This window comes from Zonotrichia albicollis, chromosome 5, assembly GCF_047830755.1.
Source record: "Zonotrichia albicollis isolate bZonAlb1 chromosome 5, bZonAlb1.hap1, whole genome shotgun sequence".
In the NCBI taxonomy this organism is placed as follows: Eukaryota; Metazoa; Chordata; class Aves; order Passeriformes; family Passerellidae; genus Zonotrichia; species Zonotrichia albicollis.
Window position 1 is genome coordinate 945,098 of NC_133823.1, and position 23,071 is coordinate 968,168.

Here is a 23,071-nt window from a genome sequence, read left to right on the forward strand (position 1 = left end):
CTCAGCCGTGTTGCTCCTGCCTGGGTTTCAGCTTGTCTCACTGAGTGCTAAAAAGCCTCCTAAACCGATAATTCCTGCTTTTCCTCTTTGCACAAGTCACAGTGGAAAAATTATACCAAATACTGAAAAAGCAGCATTTGTGGTGAACATTGCTCAGTAAACTGGACACAAAATTCTCTTGGTATCCAGTTCTGCCCCCGGTGATGGAACCTGAATTCTAGTCAGGTGTGGGGTTTAGCTTTTTGAGATGTAAACAAGACTGGCAGGCAGTGGTTTCAAGGTATATTTACAGGGATAGCAGAGGAAACTGCACTGCAGCACTGCTCTGAGCTGGGTGAGTGAGAGCCTCTGCTCAGCTGAAATCACAGAAAATAAACACCCTGTCACTGCCTTTGGCACTGCATTCCTGCATGGCCAGAGGGCACAGCCCCTGAGAGACACGGGCTCCTGGCTGCGGGGGGAAAAAGTTCTACAGCCATTTAGAAAATGGTTGATTTATTTAATAAAGAACACAAAAATACCCAAACAAACAAAACCAACCAAAACCGCCCAAAAAACCAACAACAACAAAAAAGACATAGAGCTATGTCTCTTTTAGGGGACAAAATATTAACCTTACAGAGCTATGAGAAATACACTTTTCAGGTAAGTACATTTTTAAATGGGAACAGGAATGAAATTTCTACAGGAGCATCATGTCCTTTTAAGAAGAGTTTCCTTGCAGATAAAAGTAAAAATTGACATTATCAGGCTGTGAACTTTGTCACTCTTCACACCAGTGTCCCCAGCGAATTGCACACACCAAAAACTCCATGGATTTCCCCCTCCAGGAGCAGCCCGGGCATTTCTGCTGGGGTAAAGCCACAGTGGGGGGAGCACTGCAGACTCCTGCAGGAGCGTTCCTGTGTCCCTGTGTCCCCCTGTCCCCATGTTCCTGTGTCCCTGTGTCTCCGTGTCCCTGTGTCCCCATATCCTCTTGTCCCTGTGTGTCACAGACATGTTTTATTGAAAATCATTTCCTTAGGATATTTCCTCCTGAGAGGCCTCAGGAACAAAATGCAAACATTGATTATCTGCTGCTGTGGAATGCAACAGGTGCATCTGGGATTGGTCTCATGGGGTTGTTTCTAATTAATGGCCAATCACAGTCAGCTGGCTTGGACTTCCTGTCTGAGACACAAGCCTTTGTTATCATTTTTTTTTTCTATTCTTAGCTAGCTTTCTGATTAAATCCTTTCTTCTATTCTTTTAGTATAGTTTTAATATATCATAAAATAATAAATCAGCCTTCTGAAACATGGAGTCAGATCCTCGTCTCTTCCCTCATCCTCAGACCCCTGTGAACACTGTTGCACCTGTGCCTCCTTGTCCCCCTGTCGCCGTGTCCCTGTGTCCCCGTGTCCCTGTATCCCCGTGTCCCCGTGTTCCCTTGTCCCTGTGTCCCTGTGCCCCCGTGTCCCCATGTCCCCATATCCCTGTATCCCCATATCCCTGTATCCCCGTGTCCCCATGTCCCCCTGTCCCCATATCCCCGTGTCCCGGTGTCCCTGTGCCCCCGTGTCCCCCTGTCCCCATATCCCTGTGTCCCCCTGTCCCCATGTCCCCGTGTCCCCATATCCCTGTATCCCCGTGTCCCTGTATCCCCGTGTCCCCATATCCCCCTGTCCCCATGTCCCCGTGTCCCTGTATCCCCGTGTCCCTGTATCCCCCTGTCCCCATGTCCCCATATCCCCGTGTCCCGGTGTCCCCGTGTCCCTGTATCCCCCTGTCCCCATATCCCCCTGTCCCCATGTCCCCGTGTCCCTGTATCCCCGTGTCCCTGTATCCCCCTGTCCCCATGTCCCCATATCCCCGTGTCCCGGTGTCCCCGTGTCCCTGTATCCCCCTGTCCCCATGTCCCCCTGTCCCCATGTCCCCGTGTCCCCATATCCCTGTATCCCCATATCCCTGTATCCCCATATCCCTGTATCCCCGTGTCCCTGTATCCCCCTGTCCCCATGTCCCCGTGTCCCCATGTCCCCGTGTCCCCGTATCCCCCTGTCCCCCTGTCCCCATGTCCCCATGTCCCCCTGTCCCCATGTCCCCCTGTCCCCATGTCCCCCTGTCCCCGTGTCACCGTGTCCCCATATCCCCCTGTCCCCGTGTCCCTGTATCCCCCTGTCCCCATGTCCCCCTGTCCCCGTGTCCCGGTGTCCCCGTGTCCCGGTGTCCCCGCCCTGGCGCAGCCCCCAGCAGGTGGCAATGCAGGCGCACCTGCGGCCCGTCCAGCGCGGGCAGGCCGGGGCTGTTCCTGGGGAGAAGCCTCGCCTTGGAAATCCCGCTCCGTGTTTGCAGCGTCGGCTCCAATCCGTTTTCTCTGTCAGCGAGAGATTTGGTTTGGTTTTTGTTTTCAAACCGGAGGGGTTGAGCTTACAGCAGCCTGGGGCAATGGGGTGGGTGTGCCAAAACCTTGGGGGTCCTGGCAAAGTCATGGAATGATTTATGGTGGAAAGGATCCCCAAGATCACCAAGTCCAGCCATTAACCCGGCGTTATCAAGGCCACAAGTGACAGATATTGAAATGTGGCATGTTGTGTTTGACTATAGACACAGACACACAGACACACACACATACACACACACACACACACATACACACACATACATACACACATACATACATACATACATACATATAAAATGGCCCTTAAGAGCCCCACTCTCAACCCTTCTCCCATATTCTGTTGCATCTTCCATCCCTGTGCAAAGCCACACTGTTTCCAAGCCAGGAATAAATCTTGAAACAGATCTGAACCTTTAAACATGACCACAGTCCCACAATAAAACAGGCAAAGAAGAGATTTTATTTGAACAAAGCATTCCTGAGTATCATATCATAGAAACAATTTTAATGACAGTTTAAAAGAGAACACGTGTCTGAGAAAGCACTGGAGGTGGGGGCATTTTCCAAGAGGAATGACTGTGTTTGTAGAGGTAAATTAATTGAGTAAATCAAAATATAGAAACAGAAACATTAAAAATGTCTAGTGGTACTGTGCCTTTTTTCTAAACACACATGCACACACACAAATATCTGCCTAAAACAAATAAAACCCAACAAAAACATCCCCTCCTCCCCAAACTCTAAAGTAAATTTAAAAATTCAATATGGGAGATATTTGATCTTGTTAAGATATTTGATCAATGACAAAAGCTTGATTGCACCAAAAAGCTGCTGAAAAATGATTTTAATTATTTTCCCTTTTTATTATGACTGTGAAAGCTGTTCCTGTCAGAGGAGGGACTGTGCCTTGAAAGGCTGGAGAGCTGCAATCACAGCAGGGCTGCCCAAACACTGCCCTGGGCACCCAGGCACAGCCTGGTTCAGGTGGCTCCAGGGGAAACGGGGCAGTGCTGAGAGTTCCATTGCAGTGTCAAACAGTGGAGCTTTGCTTGCTACAAACACCAACCCAAATCATCTGCAATCACTGTGGTTTCTCTCATCTCCCAGTGCTCCTATCCCTGCTTGGACTCTGCTGTACATGGTGCAGCAAAAACCCAGGGAACAAAATCTGTCTGACACACAAATGCACTGCACTGTCTCTTCAGAAGTGTCACAGATCTTGAACTGCTCAGGAATATTTTACTGTCAATCCATGTTCTGCATTTGCTGCATAGAAAAGCAGCAGCCCTTGCTATTCCAGAGCCATCAGCAAATTTCAAATATGTCTCTATTATACAGAATCACACTGTGGGAACAGCAGGGTTAAACAGTTTCAGAGCAATAACAAAAAGCACTAAGTAGTTTAAGCTCTGTAAAATGTGTAAACAGCACAGCAAATACTAAAAGAATCTGCATTTTATAAAGTTCTTTAAAAATTCTGTGACATATAGGAAGGGTACAAGGACAAACAGCAGGAAAGAAATAGTTGCAATAGTGCCTACTAGTAAAGATTTCAATCAGTTTTGATTATTGCTGGGCAACTTGTTCATAAAATAAAATTATCTTCAGGGAAAAAGATCGCATTAAATAATTCTGAGTCTAGCAGTGAAAAACACAAGGAACAAAAGATGAATTCAAACTGGAAACCAGGCACATATTTTGCCAGTGAGGAAACAGATTCCCTGTGTCATGATGATGTTTTTCTGACAGATGTGCTTGAACCAAACAGCCCTGGACTGTAAATAGTTTTGAGACAGCATCCAAAATCAGGACACTGGAGATCTGTTGCCAGTGGCTCTTTAGGAGGGCGTTGATTACAGAGAAGACATTTTAGACAAGGCAGAGATGGCAGGACAGGAAGCTCCCGGTGACTCAGTGACTGTTGGAGCAGGACCTGCCATCCCTGGGTTATCTGTGGGTCCTGGAGAGGGGGCAGCACCGAGGGTTTGCAAATAGAGTAAGGAAAAGGATATTGTGTCTCTCTGAAGCATCCTTGAGTTAAAAGTGACTACTGGAAGTTTTCGAGAATATTCCAAATTTCAGGACTCAATTACCCAAGGACAAAGAAGGGTGATAGGAAGGTTCCTCTAATGGTGGGAGCAGCCCCTCTAACTGCTTGGAGCTAATGAAGTTGTGAGTTGGCATTTTTAATCTTTGGTATTTTAACAGAACTGATCCATACTGGTGTATTTAATGGGATTTGCACAAAGTTTTAGAACATTCCAAAAATTTGTTCTACAAGACATCTTGTTTTAGCCTAGATCTTTACCTGAGCATGATCTTCACCTATACCTTGAGGTGTTATCTTGAAATAATATTTTTAATAGCCACCCAAAATTTCAGTGTTTCACTAGCCCAAAGATTCTTGGCTTCTTTGTCCAAGACAAAACTGACACCAGCACTCTGAGTTCTTTTCATGGTGTTCCTGGAAATAGGGAGGGAAAGAATTATGCCAAACACTTTATTCAGATAAAAATTTACTCCAGCATCTCACACCCTCAGGTGCAGAGATCACAGGTGATGTTATTTATGGTTTCCCAGTGCAAAGAAAGCAGTCATTATCCTTTGCTAATTGGTTTAGAATAAGGGAGGTATTTCTGGATGTGGCAGCTGCTAATCTTACTTCAGTGAGGAGCTCTTCATTTTACCTCCTCAGAAGAAAGTTCCAGAGACTCAGGGAGTATGTTTTGGCCAAGGGTAGGATAATTTCTCTCTTAACAGGGCAGGTGACATTCTTTCCAGTTATTATAAAAAATGAGGTGTGTCAAAGAAGGTCTGTTACTGACTGAAAGAGCAAAGCAGCAATTCAGCTGTAGCCTCTGGGCTTTTCTCTCCAGCTGGCAGTTGAAGTGAATCATTAGCTGTCCTGTAGCACCAGCACCCGGGTTATTCACTGTTTTTTGAAGTAGGATAATGCAGCACTGAAGCCAGATAGCTGGCAAGGGATGTGACAGTGACATTCAAAGAAAGCAGATGCCACAAAGCCTGGATCATCAGAGGGTATGTACATCTGAGATCAACGTTTGCAAAGTGCTGCTGGAAAAGAGAAGCCAGCAGATTTGCATCAGCAGCATCAATCCTCACCTGTTCTTCCCTGTCTGACAAGATGGGATCATCCCTCCATGGTATCTGTCCCATTGCAGGCTGTTCCTGCTGGAGCTGGCCGTGCTCAGCTCCCACACACCAAGGCTGGCAGCTCAGCTGCTCCAGCGCCTTCTGTACCCACAGGAGGGGCGAGTTCACACACCCTGAGGGCAAGGGCCATTTACAGCCCCGAGCCTGCTGGGCTCAAGCCTGGTGCTGACTGCAGGAAAGAGGCAGGGAGCAGGCTGGAACACTCCTGAGACAGGAATGTGACCCTGCCCTGGGCTGATCACAGCTGGGGCTCCCTGACCCTGCACTGGGCTGCTCACAGCTGGGGCTCCCCTGACCCTGACCCTGCACTGGGCTGCTCACAGCTGGGGCTCCCTGACCCTGCACTGGGCTGCTCACAGCTGGGGCTCCCTGACCCTGACCCTGCACTGGGCTGCTCACAGCTGGGGCTCCCTGACCCTGCACTGGGCTGCTCACAGCTGGGGCTCCCTGACCCTGACCCTGCACTGAGCTGATCACAGCTGGGGCTCCCCTGACCCTGCACTGGGCTGCTCACAGCTGGGGCTCCCTGACCCTGCACTGGGCTGCTCACAGCTGGGGCTCCCCTGACCCTGACCCTGCACTGGGCTGCTCACAGCTGGGGCTCCCCTGACCCTGCACTCAGCTGGTCAGAGTTGGGGCTCCCCTGACCCTGCACTGGGCTGCTCACAGCTGGGGCTCCCCTGATTCTGCACTGGGCTGCTCACAGCTGGGGCTCCCCTGATTCTGCACTGGGCTGCTCACAGCTGGGGCTCCCCTGATTCTGCACTGAGCTGATCACAGCTGGGGCTCCCCTGACCCTGACCCTGCACTGGGCTGCTCACAGCTGGGGCTCCCTGACCCTGCACTGGGCTGGTCACAGCTGGGGCTCCCCTGACCCTGACCCTGCACTGGGCTGGTCACAGCTGGGGCTCCCCTGATTCTGCACTGGGCTGGTCACAGCTGGGGCTCCCTGACCCTGCACTGGGCTGCTCACAGCTGGGGCTCCCCTGATTCTGCACTGGGCTGGTCACAGCTGGGGCTCCCCTGATTCTGCACTGGGCTGGTCACAGCTGGGGCTCCCCTGATTCTGCCCTCAGCCGCTCAGAGCTGGGGCTCCCCTCCCCTCCATCCCAGAGCTCCCCATTGTGCTCAGTGTCTGCAGCTGCACAGACACGGATGCTGCTGCTGCTGCTGCCGCTTCCCTCGCTCCAGCAGCCACCTCAGGGATGCTCCCCTGGTGCATCCCCAGCACCCAGCCTGAATTCCTCTCCATTTCCTGGTGGAAGTCAGCCCTGGAAAGGGATGTTGCTCATGGCTACAAATAGAAACAAATAATTGCATGAGCTGCTGTACATGGAGAAGCAGGACAATGAGACAGTGACCTGGGGGTGCAGGGTTTAAAATGGAAAATCGTGTCACGATCCTCATGGAGAAGGAGCCTCTTCCCCCACACCCCTGGGCAAAACTGCTGCCACCAAGGAGCCACCTCAAAAGGAGGGGGCAGCACCAGGCAGCCAGGGGTTCAGACCCTGCTGTTGGGTTCTGCTGCCCCTGAGCAGTTCTGCCAGCTGGGCACAGAGCTGGTTCTGCTGGAGGCATCAGCTGGGCATTGCAGCACGATGCCAGGATGATGCCCTGCCTGCAGGGAATGAATACAAGGTTTTCCTTAATTACTGCATCCAGCACAACTTGAGCTTCTCTAAGATAAATTTTCCCCTGACCCCTCCAGTCTCTAATAAAATATTTCTCTGCTTTGCATCCCTAAAGCTGCTACTTGAAAGAGGAGACATCTCCATAAGGGGCACGCTCGGGCACCCTGAGGAACTTCCACAGCTCTGCTCCTGGCTCTTCTGAGCAATTTGTCTTGCTGTGGTTTGCAAAGAAAGAAAAGGAAGTTGTCTACTGGTTTATTATCTGTTTATTTCCTTTTGTGGAATTTGTCTATATGATCCTGCTAATCTCCATGGGTGGGGAACAAAATATTTAAATTAGTTAAAGATCTTTTTGTCCTGAAGTGAATAGACCTTATAAACTTTTTCTCCTCATTCTTCCTTCTGGCTCTATCAGGAAAAACTCCTGGCTGGGAATGCAGAAGATCTCCCTGGGAAAATTTGCCCCTCTGCTCTGTGGGGTAGGTATAACTATTTCCTTAAATGCACAACATAAAATTTAATTTTATGGGATAGGAAATAGTGTCAAAGGAGTAGGTACAGATGTTATCCCCCACTTAGCCAGCTTTAGTTTTCCATTTTAGTTTGGGGAACTGAACAGCTCAGTGATTTCCCTGCTCCAGCTTCCAGCACAGCAGCACCAGAGCCTCTGCAGCCCCACAGCAGAGGGATCTGAACCTGCTGGAGCCAGGCCCGAGGAGCCACAGCGGTGACCAAGGGCTGAGCCCCTCTGCTGTGGGGACAGGCTGGGACAGCTGGGGGTGCCCTGCCTGCAGAACAGACGGCTCTGGGAAGGGCCTATGGCACCTTGCAGTGCCTAAAGGGGCTACAAGAGCTGGAGAGGGACTTTGCACAAGGAGTGACAGGACAAGGGACAATGGCTTCAAAATGGCAGAGGCAGGGTTAGATGGGATATGAGGAAAAAATTCTCTACTGTGAGGGTGGGCAGGCCCTGGCACAGGTGCCCAGAGCAGCTGTGGCTGCCCCTGCATCCCTGGCAGTGCCCAAGGCCAGGCTGGACAGGGTTTGGGGTAACCTGGGACAGTGGAAGGTGTCCCTGCCATGGAATGAGGTGATCTGCAAGGTCCCTTCCAACCCAGACCATTCTGATTCAATGTGATTGGATTCCCAGACTGAGCAGAGCAGATTCTTTCCATTAGAGCTGAACAATTAACAATCCCAGGATCACTTGGTTTCTATAAGAGGCACAGTTTTTCCAATTCCATGTTGCTGAGTTATTTCTGGTTTCCTCAGTGCGTCTCCCTCCCACCCATGTTGCACTTTCCCATCTTTACTAGGAGCAGGCAGCAAGGTGCTGGGTGAGTTTTGTAACAAAGTCTGGATCTCTGTCACACTGTACTTCCATGTTAATGTTTTCTTCTTTCATTTTAAAAGCTTCAGTTATTTTAATCTCTTTGAAAGGTAACTGGCTGATAACATTTCTTAGCTCTACCCTGATGCTTGATCTCATTTTTGAGGAGTCAAAGCAAACAGCTTTTCTTGTTCAGCAGTCCTTTCTGATCCTTTTTGTTCTGCTGTTTCCTATTGTTCTTCTCGTGGTGCTGCTTCTCCTTCAGCTGATTTCCTCTGGCTAAGCATACAGATCTCTGATAACTGCAATGTGATCAAATAGCAGGATTTTATGGTGTAGCTGAAAATACCTGATTCACAACTGTCAGCTCCTCAGTGAAATCAACTTGTTGCCAGCCAGCAATGAGGACTAATTTTATTTTTGATATTAAGAACTCCCATGTACAGTTTTAGAACTTCAGTTCAAACTGAGATCAGGACTACATCTCTTAGGATCATTTTTCAATGCCTGGTTCTCACACAACTTCTCACAAAAGGCAGCTGTAAGGCAGAACTGCTTTGTGCTGGCTCTGCACCTGCTGTGCCAAAAACATCTTCAGCCCTCACATCCAACAGGAACTGAGCTGGAACTCCTTGCTCCCTCTCGCTGGCCTTGGTTGCAATTTTTTCCCCCTGACTGTGCAGAGATACTTCTACATACAGAACCTACCTGGCTCTAAGAGGATGTGTTAGTAAAGAGTTAAATTCTGCTGTCCTGCTCTGCCCATCCCATATCTCCTCCTAAAACAAAGAGAAAGTTGAGCTTCTGACAACTTCTCAGAGCTCAGCTAACAGGGACAAATCTTTAAAAAAAATGACTGAATTAAGAAAAATGCTGCCTTTCAGTGTGGCTGATGCAGGACGCAGAACCAAGCAGACACTGAATCTCTGCAAAAGGATAATGGCAGGGAGACCCTGGTGAATCTCTGACCCCTCATCATCAAACAAGGAACAGACTCAGGGCCTAGAGGGAACTACTGGAAACTAATTGATCTGCTCAAGGAGGAGATGGAAATCACACTTGACCAACCATCATGTGGATCTGGGCTGGGCTTTATTGGTGTTCAGATTAATGAGTTCAGAACACCTCGTTATGGAACATGGAAATGCAGATGGAGAAGTTTTAAATACTCATTTTGTTCTACCAAGTGACCTCTGTTGTGCATCAGGACACCCAGGGCACGCTGTCAGTGTGGGTCTCAGAGCACCCTCAATAAAATGTTCAGGGTGCTTCCCAACACCCTCTGCTCAGGCTACCTGAGGCTGACAACAAAGCAACTCAGAGTATTCCTTTTTTTTTTCTCCCTCTGAATAGTGGTCCATTATGCATGTTCAAAGGCTTCTTTTTGGCAGATTTCCAGCTGCAATTTTCTCATTCTTCCTGTCCCAAATAATATATTCTTCTTTTTTTTCAAAGAGTAATTTTAATACTGAGTAGAAAAGGTCATGCTTGTATTAAAAAAACCCCAAACCCTGACTACTTCATCAGTCTTTAAAGCTTGCAGGAAAATGTTTTGCCAGAGTTTGTTGTCAGCTTTGCTATTTCCTACACAAAACGTTGTGACCTCAGCATCCTGAGCCCTTCCCAGCCTGGAACACAATGGAAGCTGAAAGAGGCACCAAAAGCCCCCGGGCACTGTGCAGAGGCACCAGTGTCTCTGCTTTGCAACACTGGAAAACCTTCAGCGTTTGGAGCAGGGCTTGGGACCACAACAAACACAGGGTTAAGGCAATTCTCATCCTTGCTGTAACTGTGGGAGTCAGAGTAACCTGTCCTGATCACAGCTGGGACAAACTGCTGCCTTCAAACAGCAACACCACAACCAAAGTCCACAGCCTCGTTGCCTGGCAAGACTGAAAAAGCATCCCAGTGAAAGACAGTGTTCATTTCCAGTTCAGCCAGATCTTGAGAGGAAAGAGTCTTTGCTCTGCTAGAGAGCTTCTACCATCTCAAATAACTTCATCCTTACCCTGAGCCACCTGCTGCTCTGGGTGTGATGTCTGGGCCCCCTGTGAGATGAGCTGTGAGCCAACAGCTCTGCTGGAGCCCAGGGCGGCACTGAGCAGCCAGGGAACGCAAGGCAGAGCTCCAGGGTGCCCCGAGCAGGACACACGGCCACCACCTCTGAGCCCCACACAGCCGTGGGCTCCAGGGCCGGGGGTGAGAGAGCCCAGTGGGGCAGCCGGGAGGCCACGGCTGCCTGAGCACCCCGGCCCTGCTGACTCACAGTGGGCTGGGTCACTGCACATTCCCACAGTGAGCAACCAGGGCTAACACACGGCTGGGGCTCCTTCTGGAACCTTCCCTCGGAACAGGAACCCACCATCGGGGACTGGGTGTGCCTGCTGGCACCTGTGACAGTGACACCAGCAGGGATTGGGTGCTCCTGCTGGCACCTGTGACAGTGACACCAGCAGGGACTGGGTGCTCCTGCTGGCACCTGTGACAGTGACACCCAATCAGGGACTGAGTGCTCCTGCTGGCACCTGTGACAGTGACACCCAATCAGGGACTGGGTGCTCCTGTTGGCACCTGTGACAGTGACACCCAATCAGACTGAGTGCTCCTGCTGGCACCTGTGACAGTGCCACACAATCAGACTGAGTGCTCCTGCTGGCACCTGTGACAGTGACACCAGCACAGACTGAGTGCTCCTGCTGGCACCTGTGACAGTGACACCCAATCAGGGACTGGGTGTGCCTGCTGGCACCTGTGACAGTGACACCATTGGGGACTGAGTGCTCCTGCTGGCACCTGTGACAGTGACACCCAATCAGGGACTGAGTGCTCCTGCTGGCACCTGTGACAGTGACACCCAATCAGGGACTGGGTGTGCCTGCTGGCACCTGTGACAGTGACACCATTGGGGACTGAGTGCTCCTGCTGGCACCTGTGACAGTGACACCAGCAGGGACTGGGTGCTCCTGCTGGCACCTGTGACAGTGACACACAATCAGGGACTGGGTGCTCCTGCTGGCACCTGGCCCTCTGCAATCACCTCCCAGAAACAGAGGCTCTCCTTGTAGGACAGCTCTTCTCTTCTCCTGCCATCCCAAATGAGGATTTTTTGGAGTGTGGGTTTCTCCACCACTCTGCTCAGGTCACAGAAATCATAAGAGGCTGGTCTCAGGAAACCACAGCTCTAACTGGTATTTAAGAGAAGCAAAAGCATCAATTTCCATGCCCTACAATTGTTGTGCATTCACCACACGTTCCCTGAGGTCCAATAGGAACCTACTGCTTCTTTCCTGCTTTGGCCTTTTATGAATTCCTGTAAAGTAGGGAAAAGTGAGGTTGCCATGCTTGCCCTTCTGCAAGGATGCTGCAAACAGTGGCCCAAAGAAACGGAGGAGCTGTTCCACGTGGGTTTGAGTAACACTGCTCCTTAGGGTGACATCCCCTCTGAGCTGAGGGCGCTCCAGCTCCTGCCCCAGGGGAAAGGCAGAGCAGTTCCTGCAGAACTGAAAGCAAATGACTCCAGTTACTGACCTCAGTTCTCTCAGTGTCTCCACCTACCCTGGTACACTGCATTTGTCCCAGGAATCATGAAATCTGCCACTCCAGAAAGCGCCCAGAGCAGAACAGGCCCTGCCCTGCAGCAGTGAGGGCAGAGCACTGGCCCGTGCCAGGCTGGCAGCACTGCAGACTCCTCTGTTCTGAAGCATCAGGAACTGATGCCCACTGAACAAGGAACCTTTCCAGACACTCCTCCCTGGAAATCCCATGTATTTACAGTTCCACCAGCACTTCAGCAATATCTGTGACCTTTAATGTTGAACATGAAAAGAAGTTGTGTCCTTTGTGCTTTGTTAGGATTCTTTAAGGCATGCAAAACCCACACCTAAATCACCCACAACATTTTATTAACAGGAAGGCTCTAGGACAGTGAGAGGCAGTGTTCTAGGAAGAGACAGGAAAAACCCTGGAGTTCACTGGAGTTCATGGATGAAAAGTTTCGACCAAAAATACTTATTTGACTGAAATGCTGTGAAGGATAACATTTATGGTTGCTGTGTGGCATTTTTTTGGTTGGCTGGGGAAGTTTTGGTGTTTGTTGGTTTGGATTTTTGTATGCATGTCTGTTGTTAGTTTTCTTCTTTTTCTTTTAAATCTTGCAGAACACTGAAAACCAACACGTGGAAGTTCCACAGTTCTCTGCTCTTAACTCTCAGAGAGGCCACTGAGAGTTAATTCTTCTTACATATAAACACAAAACAGCTTTCTAATTTTATATAATCAAGAAATGGAAAACAATTTTTATTAACATGTCTTACATTTACAATCTTTTATTAGCTAATCAACATCAACATGCAAAAATAAGCGCTAAATACAAACCTCTACAATATGGTTTTGTTTAAACTACAATGGTTTAATTCTTTTGAAAAGTCATAAGGATGTGTTCTGCAGTTGTTAAAATTGAACTATTAGTTTCAGTAATGAATACTATTTAGACCCTAAAATTATGTAATCATCCTGCAAGGCATCTTCAGAAACTTCGCCCAACACTTAAGAATACCAGCTCATTGTCATGTGAGTACATTCTCAAAGCAAGAAATAAGGCAGTAGCACTAATGATTTCATATTGAACCCTATGCACATAACTAATAACTTTAGAAGGACTTTAACACTATGGTAGACTGGAAAAAGAACATTTAAACAAGCATTGGATTTTGCCTGAAATGTTCTCAGTTCTTCTTGATACTTATGCAACCTCCTTAAAATATTTGGGTTTGGAAAAAGACTTCATACTCCTTGAAAGCAGTCCCTATCTGATCCTCCAGAGAAGCCACCTCGTGTCAAAGACATCAAAAATATCTTCCCATGGAAATAAGTTACCTCATTCACGTTCAGGATTACTTCACCAGAGGATCATAAAGAAGGCAAAGAGGAGCTTAAAGGAGAACACGTTGGTAGTACTGAGATCTTTGATAACAAAAGGGTCTTGGACAATTGTGAAAAAGAGGGAAGAAAAATGGATTTCATTTCAAATCTGGTCTAAGCTTTCCCCCAGTGCAAGTGTCCATCTTTAAAGAAAGCTATCCTTTAGAAGATGAAAGTACTTTTCTTTGAGAAGAGTCCAATTTTTGACCTTATGTTACAAAACCTTAACAATCAAAATTTGTTTTTGTGTATTTTATTCAAGTACAAACTTAAGTCATAATTCCTCTCTTCCTTTTTTTTTTTTTTTCCTCCTTTCAAGAGTGTTTATTGTTGCTCATTGATCTTTGGTCGCAAGAAACAATAATGCCACGACAGGTCTGCTCCCCAGGTGGCAGCTTTTGCTTCCTTGCCACACATTAAGGCCCCCCCTTTGCAGGGCACGCCAAGATACTCTGTGTCAAAATCCCGGGCACTTCATCCTGTGGTCACACACCTACATGATGTACACTTTCTCAGCTTGTGAGAAGTTGAAGACTTCTTTGGTTCTTGGGCAAATTACTTTGTCATCTTGACGGATAGAAAGCAGAGACTGAAAAAGAGGGAAAGCAAAAGATAATATTCACAACAGTGATTCAAAGCACTATTGAACTGTTTAGGAAATGAACTTTTAATTTTAAAAAATGTTGTGGTCTGAGGTCAAAACATCTTTGCCCCCAGAAGTTACTTATTCTACATTATTGCTCTCTGGAGGGAAAGATTTCCAATGCCATTTGATCTGGTGTTATAAATTCACAGAGTTAGGCATGTGACCATTAATATATCTTCATTAAGACCAATTTAAGCAGCTAAATACACAGCCCTTAAAAAAACATTACTGCAAGAAGTATTCTTCCAGCTTCTGAGTTTCTAAGCCCTTATTTTGATCCAGATCATTCCCCCAGCTGCTGTTTGAGCCTGCAGCAGCCATGCTGGCACTCACGTTGTAGCCATAGACGTATCCATTGGGGAGCATCATGGGAGGGTTGTTCTCGTTCATCACGTCCCCCGAGATCTTGCAGACCAGCCGCGAGTTGGCGCAGTGCGCCATGGGCAGCGGCTGTGCCAGCTTGTTCAGGGATTTGCTGCACACGGGGCAGTCGGGGTTCTTGGAGCTGCCGTCCTCTTTGTAGCACTGCCTGTTAGCAGCCAGTTAGGGAACAATCACCACCATGGAACCACAGTGAGCTGCCCCTGGCACGGGAAACCTGCACTGTGAAATATCGGGAAACCTGCACTGTGAAATATCGGGAAACCTGCACTGTGAAATATCGGGAAACCTGCACTGTGAAATATCGGGAAACCTGCACTGTGAAATATCGGGAAACCTGCAATGTGAGATATCATCAGCTGTGCCAGCAGAGCCCAGCAGGCAGAATGCACAGAACACTGCATTCAAGTTTCACGTCCACACAAAAGAATCAAGGGTTTGCTCTGTTTCAGGGAACAAGAGTGAGCAGAACTCATGTCTGGCACAGGTGCAGCACTCCAGCAGCACCAGCCCAACAAACGCAATGGAATTTCAAAAGATGCAGCTATTTTTGAATATTCATGTAAAACCTTGCAGCTCAATTTGTGTTTAAGTGCTTAAAAACCAGTAATTTTGACCCAGCTCAGTAACCCTTGCAGGCATAGTCACTAATTTCAGACATGAAAAGACAGCCAAACCAGACACAATGTTACATTTTACCTTAAAATTTTTGTTTGGGCATGCCTTTTTTTTTAAACCATAATGCTCTTAATTATAATCTCCCCTTAATTAAATAGTGACCAATTTATACCCCATTTAAACAGCTGATGAACAAAAATATTGAAGTGCCAGATTTCTTATTTCTTCAGCTCTCTGAAAAGCCTCCATAAAGCAAAAATAAACCCCCACATGGCTTTTTTTTCACTCCCAGTAATATCTGCTTTAAAGGATACGGTGTTTTTATAGCTGAAAGGCCTGCCTGGAGTGTTATAGTAAAAACAGAATTGTTTCCCAGCTGATGTAGTCTGTAGTTATCATATCTGAACTGTTGGATCAGCATTCTCCATCGAGCAGGGTCCAAGAGATCCTGTTAAAAAACAACACAACTGAAGTTGCTTTCAATCTGATTGTCCCAGGCAGCAAAAGCCTGGGAGTGACAAATTGTGCCAAACTCACTTGTGCAAACCCATCACGAGCCAGAAGTGACACCCCAATATACAGTGTTTAAAAAGTACCTTTTAACACTACTTTATTAACACAAGTGTTATTTAAAATAGCTGGAGCAATATTCAATCCCCATCACCTACCAAATGTTCTAATCAAGATATGTAAATCCTGGTGAGGTTACTTCTTCCATTTAGTTTCCCACAATGCTGGGCTGCATAGGAACAACATTAGCACTGTGGAATGGTTCTGCAGCCTCTGAAGCATTAACATCAAAAAGTCAGAGGTGTTTTTTAACTCAAGGCAGGCTAATTCTGCTGACAGTCAATTACACTACATAATAGTTACAGAATTCTGTAAAAAGATTTCAATTTGAAGAAGCTGCCACAACCCCAGGTTAGAGAAAGCTTGCAGAAGCTACTCATTTAGAGACAAAATTCTTTAATGCTGTGTGTTACCTAAAAGTCAGGATTTTCCTTTCCATGGAAGTAAGAACTAAACCCACAGGTCAAGGACACACTGAGCTTTAAAAGCAGTGCTGCTGAAGAGTTATGTAAGAAGGGAAGACCCTTTGACAATACACTGAGTGTCATCTATGCAGGGAGACACCTAATCCTTTCCTTCTTACCCTCTGTATCCATAACCTGCACTTGGGCCAGGAGGAGTGACAATATTTATTTACCTTTATATCATATTCATCATATAAATACTATCCTGATCATATTGCCAACTCTGCAAGCTACACTGAGGGAACCAGGAGAAACAATCTGGGGACACCTTACAGCACCTAAAGGTGCCACACAGGATCTGGGGAGGGACAGGAGTCACTCTCTCCCATGGAGTGACAGGACAAGGGAAATGGCCTCAATCAGAAAGCAAGCAGGGTTACACTGGGCATTAGCAAGTTTTGCTGTCAGGGTGGTGAGAGGCTGGCCCAGGGCACCAGAGGGGCTGTGGATGTGCCACCTGCAGAACCTGGCACTGCTGAGACCCCACCTCGGGTCCTGGGTTCAGCTCTGGGCCCTGACAAGGACACGGAGGGGCTGGAGTGGCTCCAGAGAAGGGCACAGAGCTGGGAAGGGCTGAGCACAAGGAGAAAACCGAGATGAGAACACGGCTCTGGGTTGATGGTTGGTCTGGATTGATCTCAGAGACCTTTTCCATCCTATACAGTTCATGATTCTGCTGTTGGAGACCAGGTTGGATTGGGCTCCAAGAAATCTGCTCTAGTGGGAGGCAAAGGGACATAAGATTGTTCAACAGATATCAAAGAAAACAGCTGCTTCTGCCACAGCAGTGAATGTTTTCCTCACAGAGGAAAAGGCAGAGAAAGTTCTAGTCATTGGTTACAGAGGATGCTTCTTTCCTTGGATTAATAAAAATCAGCTGGTGAGAGATCTGATCTCACCAACTTTGTCACAGATTTAAAGAGAATTTACTTAAGAGGCATTTTAGGAAGCCATTTATGCACAGAACTCACAGTCAAGATACTAAAGGTAACTCCAAACAACCATGTGCTGTAATTGTGGTGAACTAGGTAATTATTAGAGAACTCAAAACTTAAAGCATTCTAGTTTATGGCAGTTAAGTCATATCCATAAGCATTAGGGAATCTGCTCTCATTGTATGGTTGTATGTGGAACAATCCCAGCTATTTCTCCTTCTTCTCCCTCACTGAAACACTCCATCCAAACCAGCCCTTAGAATAAAACACGGATTCTTCTTTCCTACTTATTTCTTTCTAACTGCTAAAATATTGATAAATTCTATCTTACACCCAGTCTTCTAACACATCTATCATTTATATTCAAGACTTGGATCAAATCTAGCATGTAAAATACCAGGATCCTTCCAAGACTCTGGGATGAGCAAAGAAATTCATATTGACTCTGTGGGTTGTTCGTTTCAGGGTTTTTTTGTGTGGTTGTTTTGTTAAGCCATGATTTCATCACCATGTTTCGAAAATGTGTTTATACTGGCACTGCCAGTGCTGGCTTGGCATTTCATGGAAATCTTGTCTTGCTTTGACAACTCAGCTCTTCTCTACCTTCTGCCTCCAAAGCAAGTTAAAAAGTGAATTAGCACATGACCACAGAACTGTCTGTAGAAACAGCTATCTGTGAATTTTGTGCTTGATTTAAATTTACATGTAGATATCACCACTAATATCTACATCCATTTGCATAATCCAAATAAATGAAAACTTATTTTAAGGAACAAAAATACTGCTTTCACATCATTCAAATCATCCTTCATTTTTTCATCCCAACCACTGCAACAGCAGTAATGTGAGGAGCAGAATTGAGAACTGCTGCTGGTGTATTAAAGCCACAGGTTTGTATGTTGAACAAGACTCTCTTTTTTTTTTTCCCCTTTGTACTTGCCCATCTTCTGCTCTTGCTGTACATTTAATTATTGTGCTTTCAGCCCACAGATCCCTAATGCTGGGTTCATGGTGAGCCTAGCTCAGTGTGAATCCATGTTACTGTTAAATCCAACTGAAACAACACAAATACTTTCTGGATTAATGTACAAGGACTGGTTACTAAAATTAAGAACTCTACAAAGGTGGAATTTAGGAAGCAAAATTTAAAAAAACCCTTTAATTTGATATTATCAATGTATTTTCCTGTGCTGAAAAAAGAAGATCTGTTTTAATATTGTGCTGCAGCACAGAATTTCCACGTTACCTTATAGGGAGAGATATGGGTGTCTGAAGGAAAGGCCAACATCCCCATCACCTGTCGAACCTCATCCAGCTGGCTGCCCTCAGCCTGACTGAAGTGCTTTCTTGCATGTCTGAAACACAGAATTGATACTTTATTAGACAGCCTTGGCTCCAAATCAAGTACATTCCCTTGATTATGGAAGACTTCAGAGAAAACCTACATATATATGAACTCCAGGAGTGCTCTATGTACATTCAAAGGACTTGGAAAAAACACACCCTGCAAATGGGAATGCAAGAATGACTAATAATTACTATTTTTACACTGTGATTTCTTAGAAAGCAGAGTCTTTTTACTGTAGTGTGAAGTCTTGCCTCACCTAGAACTAAAACAACCAGGATTATTAGAAGAATGATTATTAACCATGATTATTAGAAGAAATGTCTCTGCTCATGCAGGCTCAGTGTGTGACACTCCTCTGGGATACAGTCACAAGTGAGATAAAGGCAGGCTGAAAATCAGCTGCTCCAAACCCATTACACATCAAGAGTGTTCAAATAACTGCAATGTTTATTTTGAATAAATGATTTTTGGGGGGCAGGGGTATAGGCCTGAAGACAGTATCACTTTCTGTGCAGACTACAAGAAATTGTAGGGCAATGTAATAGAAAACCCCTTGTTAAGAGCACCTTTTTTTAGCCAGGAAAATAAAAAATTAATTAGAATCTCAGTATAAATTTTTGTACTTTAACACATACAGATTCTAAGGGATAGACACGTGGCTGAAAGCTTGGATATTTGAAATAAGTGACAGAACTACCAGAAACATATTTAAATAAAAAATACAAACTTTAATATTTTTCAGGAAGTAGTAAGAAACCACAAAATTATTACCAGATTATGAGGATCTCCAACTACTTTAAAAGCCTGTATGAAAGTTTCCCCAGTCTAGTGTTCACAAGATCTGTAATTCTCAAGTTGGAGTGTAAGTGTGCAGGAAGACCTTCAGCCTTTAAACTGGTGATTAGTTCAGCATTTCTGCTGAAAGCTCCTGTTTTCAGTGGTGCACAGATGTAGCACTGCAGGCTGGGTATGGAACCAGCATTACACTGAATTTCTGGCATTGCAGAAGTGTAGGAGAGTTTTCCCTGTGCTGTGACTTCTGCACAGTTTGTACTGCAGGAAAGACAGCAAGCCATCTCTCAAGTCCTCCACTCAGAATGTGCTCTTTTTTAACTTTTGAAGAGTCTTTTATTAATTCCTAAATTACTGTTAGGAACAGACAGTATTTTCAAAATGCCCATTTCATGGCTTGAATAAGAAAACCTAGGCACGGTTGTTTTTTCCAGTTCTGAATTTGACAAGTAGACTGAGGTCATCAATACCATGAGAAAGTCACTTCAGCAGTGTTTCAGTACTCACACTTCCTCTCCCACCCAGGCCAGGAAGCAATGGAAGTTATGTAGGACAGAATGTTTCCACCCCATTTCCTACGCTGGGTGAGCAATTCAGGAATGCAAACACTGTTCCCCAGGTGATGGCTGTTCTGAGGGCAGAAGCACAAACCCCCTGGCCTGGAGAAGAGACAGCCTGGACACACTGGAACAAAGCTAAAACAGCTGTGGAGAGCTGCAGATGAAATTGAGAGCTTTTGCAAACACAGATTAGGCAAACAAAAAAATTCAGATCTACCAACTGAGATTACCTGTGCATGCAGGAGAGAAAAAAGGGAAAGAAATCTCCCAAGAACTGCTCAGAGTGCAGTTGTGTTCTGTGATGGTGGAGCAGAAGCGACACCTGAGCTTGCACAGCCTGCCTAGGGCTGAGGCTGCCCTGGCTGCCAGCAGCCTGTACCTGTGCAAAGCACTGGCACACTGGGATGGGAGTTGGGTTTCCAGAGTGACCCTGTGTTAGTCTTTATCTCCTGACTTTCCCTCTCTCCTGTGCTCTTTAAAAACCAACAAGGAAGTTTCCCCCAAGGTCTGCACGCTATGGCTGAACTCCCTCCACTGAGGAATTCAAATGGAGCAAGGCATCTTTCACAGGTGAAGCAAGTTCATGAATTCATAGCACTCAGTTCTTTTTTAGATTGGGAAGCAAGAGAACACCGTCAGTTACCTGGGAATACACAACAGTGGAATTACACCTTATTTGCCTCATGCCATTATTCACCCCTTGCCTTGTCATTCAGCTAATTCCATCTCTGTGCAAGTGCTGGTTTGCTCCTGAGGTCTGTGTGAACATTACAATGCTTAATTGCCATGTTTTTACCACCATTAGCACATATGAGTCTCTATAGCTAAGGCAGGGGGCTGCCTTTTTCAGGAAAAGAATGTTCAAATCCTGACAACAGACCATCCCTGAAGTCACTAAATTCCTGTGACAGATCTAAGTAATAGGTAGAAAATGTTGTTTTTCAAATCCCAGAATGATCCTGTAAACTCTGCAAAGTTCATCATCTTTTGTGTGCCCCTCCAGCCCCCACAGGTACAGCTGATGTATTGTACTTGGCAAATATTTACAAAGACTTGAAGACCTGCAGTTCACTAAACTGTTACAAAAGCATCCACATTTGCAATGCCCAGCTCGTATGTCTACATTTGCCTGAAGCTAAAACTGAACACATTTACTGGGCAGCAGCAATAACTGAGCACAAATATAAGGTGTTACCAAGACAGGACTTGTTTGTGCTCAGTGTTTTGGGCAATGCCTGAATGCCTTTATCTGGGACCCTTCTGACAACCAGCAGAATTTATACTCAAATGGCTCAAAAGTACATTTATACCCATGTTCAACTGCACCCCACTAAAAAAATAAAGTGTTCATTCATCCTTGTAGGAGGGAAGTTGACTAAAATATAGACTGTAGCCATTTTCCCCTAACTTTGCCCACCATCAGCTATTATTTACTCCTTTTTGTCCTTTGTATTCCCAGAACAAGAAGTGCACATGATGTTTTGTTAAGCTTTTAGCTGAGAACTTTGTGTATCTCTGGCATTGCATAAGAGCAAAATATCAAAATGCTGTCAGATTTCCCGGAATGAAATTAGTGGGAGCTCTGAAAGTGTGAAATTGGTGTCATCAGTCATTCATTGTTACTTTAGTAGGTACAAATTTGAAAAAAAGCTCTAGAGACTGAGAGTCAAAGGCTAATGACACTAGGCAAAAAACGGTGTTATATTTAAGGTTAAGAGATTTACTCTTTGCATTCAAGAACAGTTTTTTACATTCTTGAAACTTGCACTTTCAAGGCTACTCTGATAAGGCACCTTAGAGGAAAGTCTGCTTGTACTCCTTCTAAAAGCTACACTTATTAAATAAGATGTATAATTTTAAAGTTCACATCAATTTTCATGTAAAAGCAATGCCACTTCAGAGCTTCTCAGCAGGCAGCAAAAGCTTTCAAACTTATTTAAACACCAGCTGCGTTTCTACAAAATGTCAGTTCCCCCAGTTCCACTCATCCAGGAAACCCCTTGGTAAACAGCCCTTTCTCTGCTTTCTAATGGATGCCTGACCTATTTATTGCACCACAGACACAATACTGAAAGAATCCTGCTGCAGGCACTTAACAGAAGCAAGCTAATAAAACCACAAGTTGCAAGGGTTTGCTGGAAGCAATGAGATTTATGCCACACCTCCCCAAAGGTACTCCCTTATTCATTACTTATTTACTTTCAAACAAGTAGAATGCAATGGAAAAACTTACAGTTTTTAAGCCACATTATTGAAAGGAAGCATTGAGATGCTGCAGTATGAATGTACAAAATAATCAAAACTCATCCTCCTAGAAAGGAGTCAATTAAGATACAGAAAGACTTCCATAGCTCCTTTTCCTTTTCCAATGGAAGTTAAAGCAGCCCTGCCATGAGCAGCAATCTGGAATTGCCAAGTGTAGAATGTGTGTCAGCATTTCAGCACTCAGGATTTCAGCAGGTAGGTGGAACACACACACCTCACCCCAGCAGGATGGATGCCTTGTTTGCCATGCAGACAGGAGCTCTGTTGTAAACCCCAGACAGGTTATTCCACACAAAGCATGCTGGGGCCTCTTGAGGGCTGTCAGCTTGCAAGTTTTCCCACTTCTGATGTGGAAAAGGGATGAGAGGGAAACAAATATCCAGTGACAAGAAAATACAGAAGGACCTGATCTGCTTTGCCCCAGTTCTCAGCCCATTTCCTTATTCCAGCTCTGTGCCTGCCCCCTGGTTTCCAAGCTACATAAGGAAGCTGTAGCTCAAAGAAAATAGTTTTTAGAGCATGGACTAGTCATTGTTAAGATGCATGACTGCACACTTGGCAAAGAAACAAACTGAGAATAAAGCTAAAGGCACAGTATTCATTTGGTATAAAGAGCACCATGGGCTTCAGGAGACAGATAATGGAGCTGAGTCTCTTTCATCCTTTTCTTAAGTACTTGACAATTCCTAAGGATTTGATAATTCTATCAAAGGGTAAGTGCACACATCTAAATGCTAGCTTGTAGGTTTTGTTTTTAATTATGTTTGGTTTTATTATTAACATTAAAATTAGCTGGAATTCATCAGATTGCACATTTGCATTGGCTTGGACCAGAGCAAAGATGATTTAAGTGCAAGTAGGGCAAAGTAGGAATGATATTAGCTCAAAGCAAGCCACGCATCTGAATGAAATTAGAAATAAAACCTGAAAATAACCCTAAAACTTGGCCCTGCAGGAGAGCTTCTCCATCTAGATTTGGGAATATGCTAGAATGTTTTCAGTTTGTGAATACATGATGGTAGTTTTCTGTCCCTCTGTGCTGCTCTGACCAAAA

The 23,071-nt window shown here is 45.7% G+C and overlaps 1 protein-coding gene across 6 annotated transcripts in view; it reads right to left on the reverse strand.

Annotated features, from left to right (window-relative positions):
• Nucleotides 1–12,783: 12,783 nt before the first annotated feature.
• MAEA (macrophage erythroblast attacher, E3 ubiquitin ligase) overlaps nucleotides 12,784–23,071 on the reverse strand; it is a 50,357-nt gene continuing 40,069 nt past the window's right edge. For all 6 annotated transcript variants that reach the window (XM_074540495.1, XM_074540499.1, XM_005490831.4 and 3 more), the window contains 4 exons: nucleotides 18,299–18,407; nucleotides 15,398–15,531; nucleotides 14,418–14,613; nucleotides 12,784–14,027 (listed from right to left, as the gene is read on the reverse strand). In XM_074540495.1, coding sequence (XP_074396596.1) covers nucleotides 13,932–14,027; nucleotides 14,418–14,613; nucleotides 15,398–15,531; nucleotides 18,299–18,407 — 535 coding nt within the window. In that variant the 3' untranslated portion in view covers nucleotides 12,784–13,931. The remainder of the gene's footprint in view (nucleotides 14,028–14,417; nucleotides 14,614–15,397; nucleotides 15,532–18,298; nucleotides 18,408–23,071) is intronic.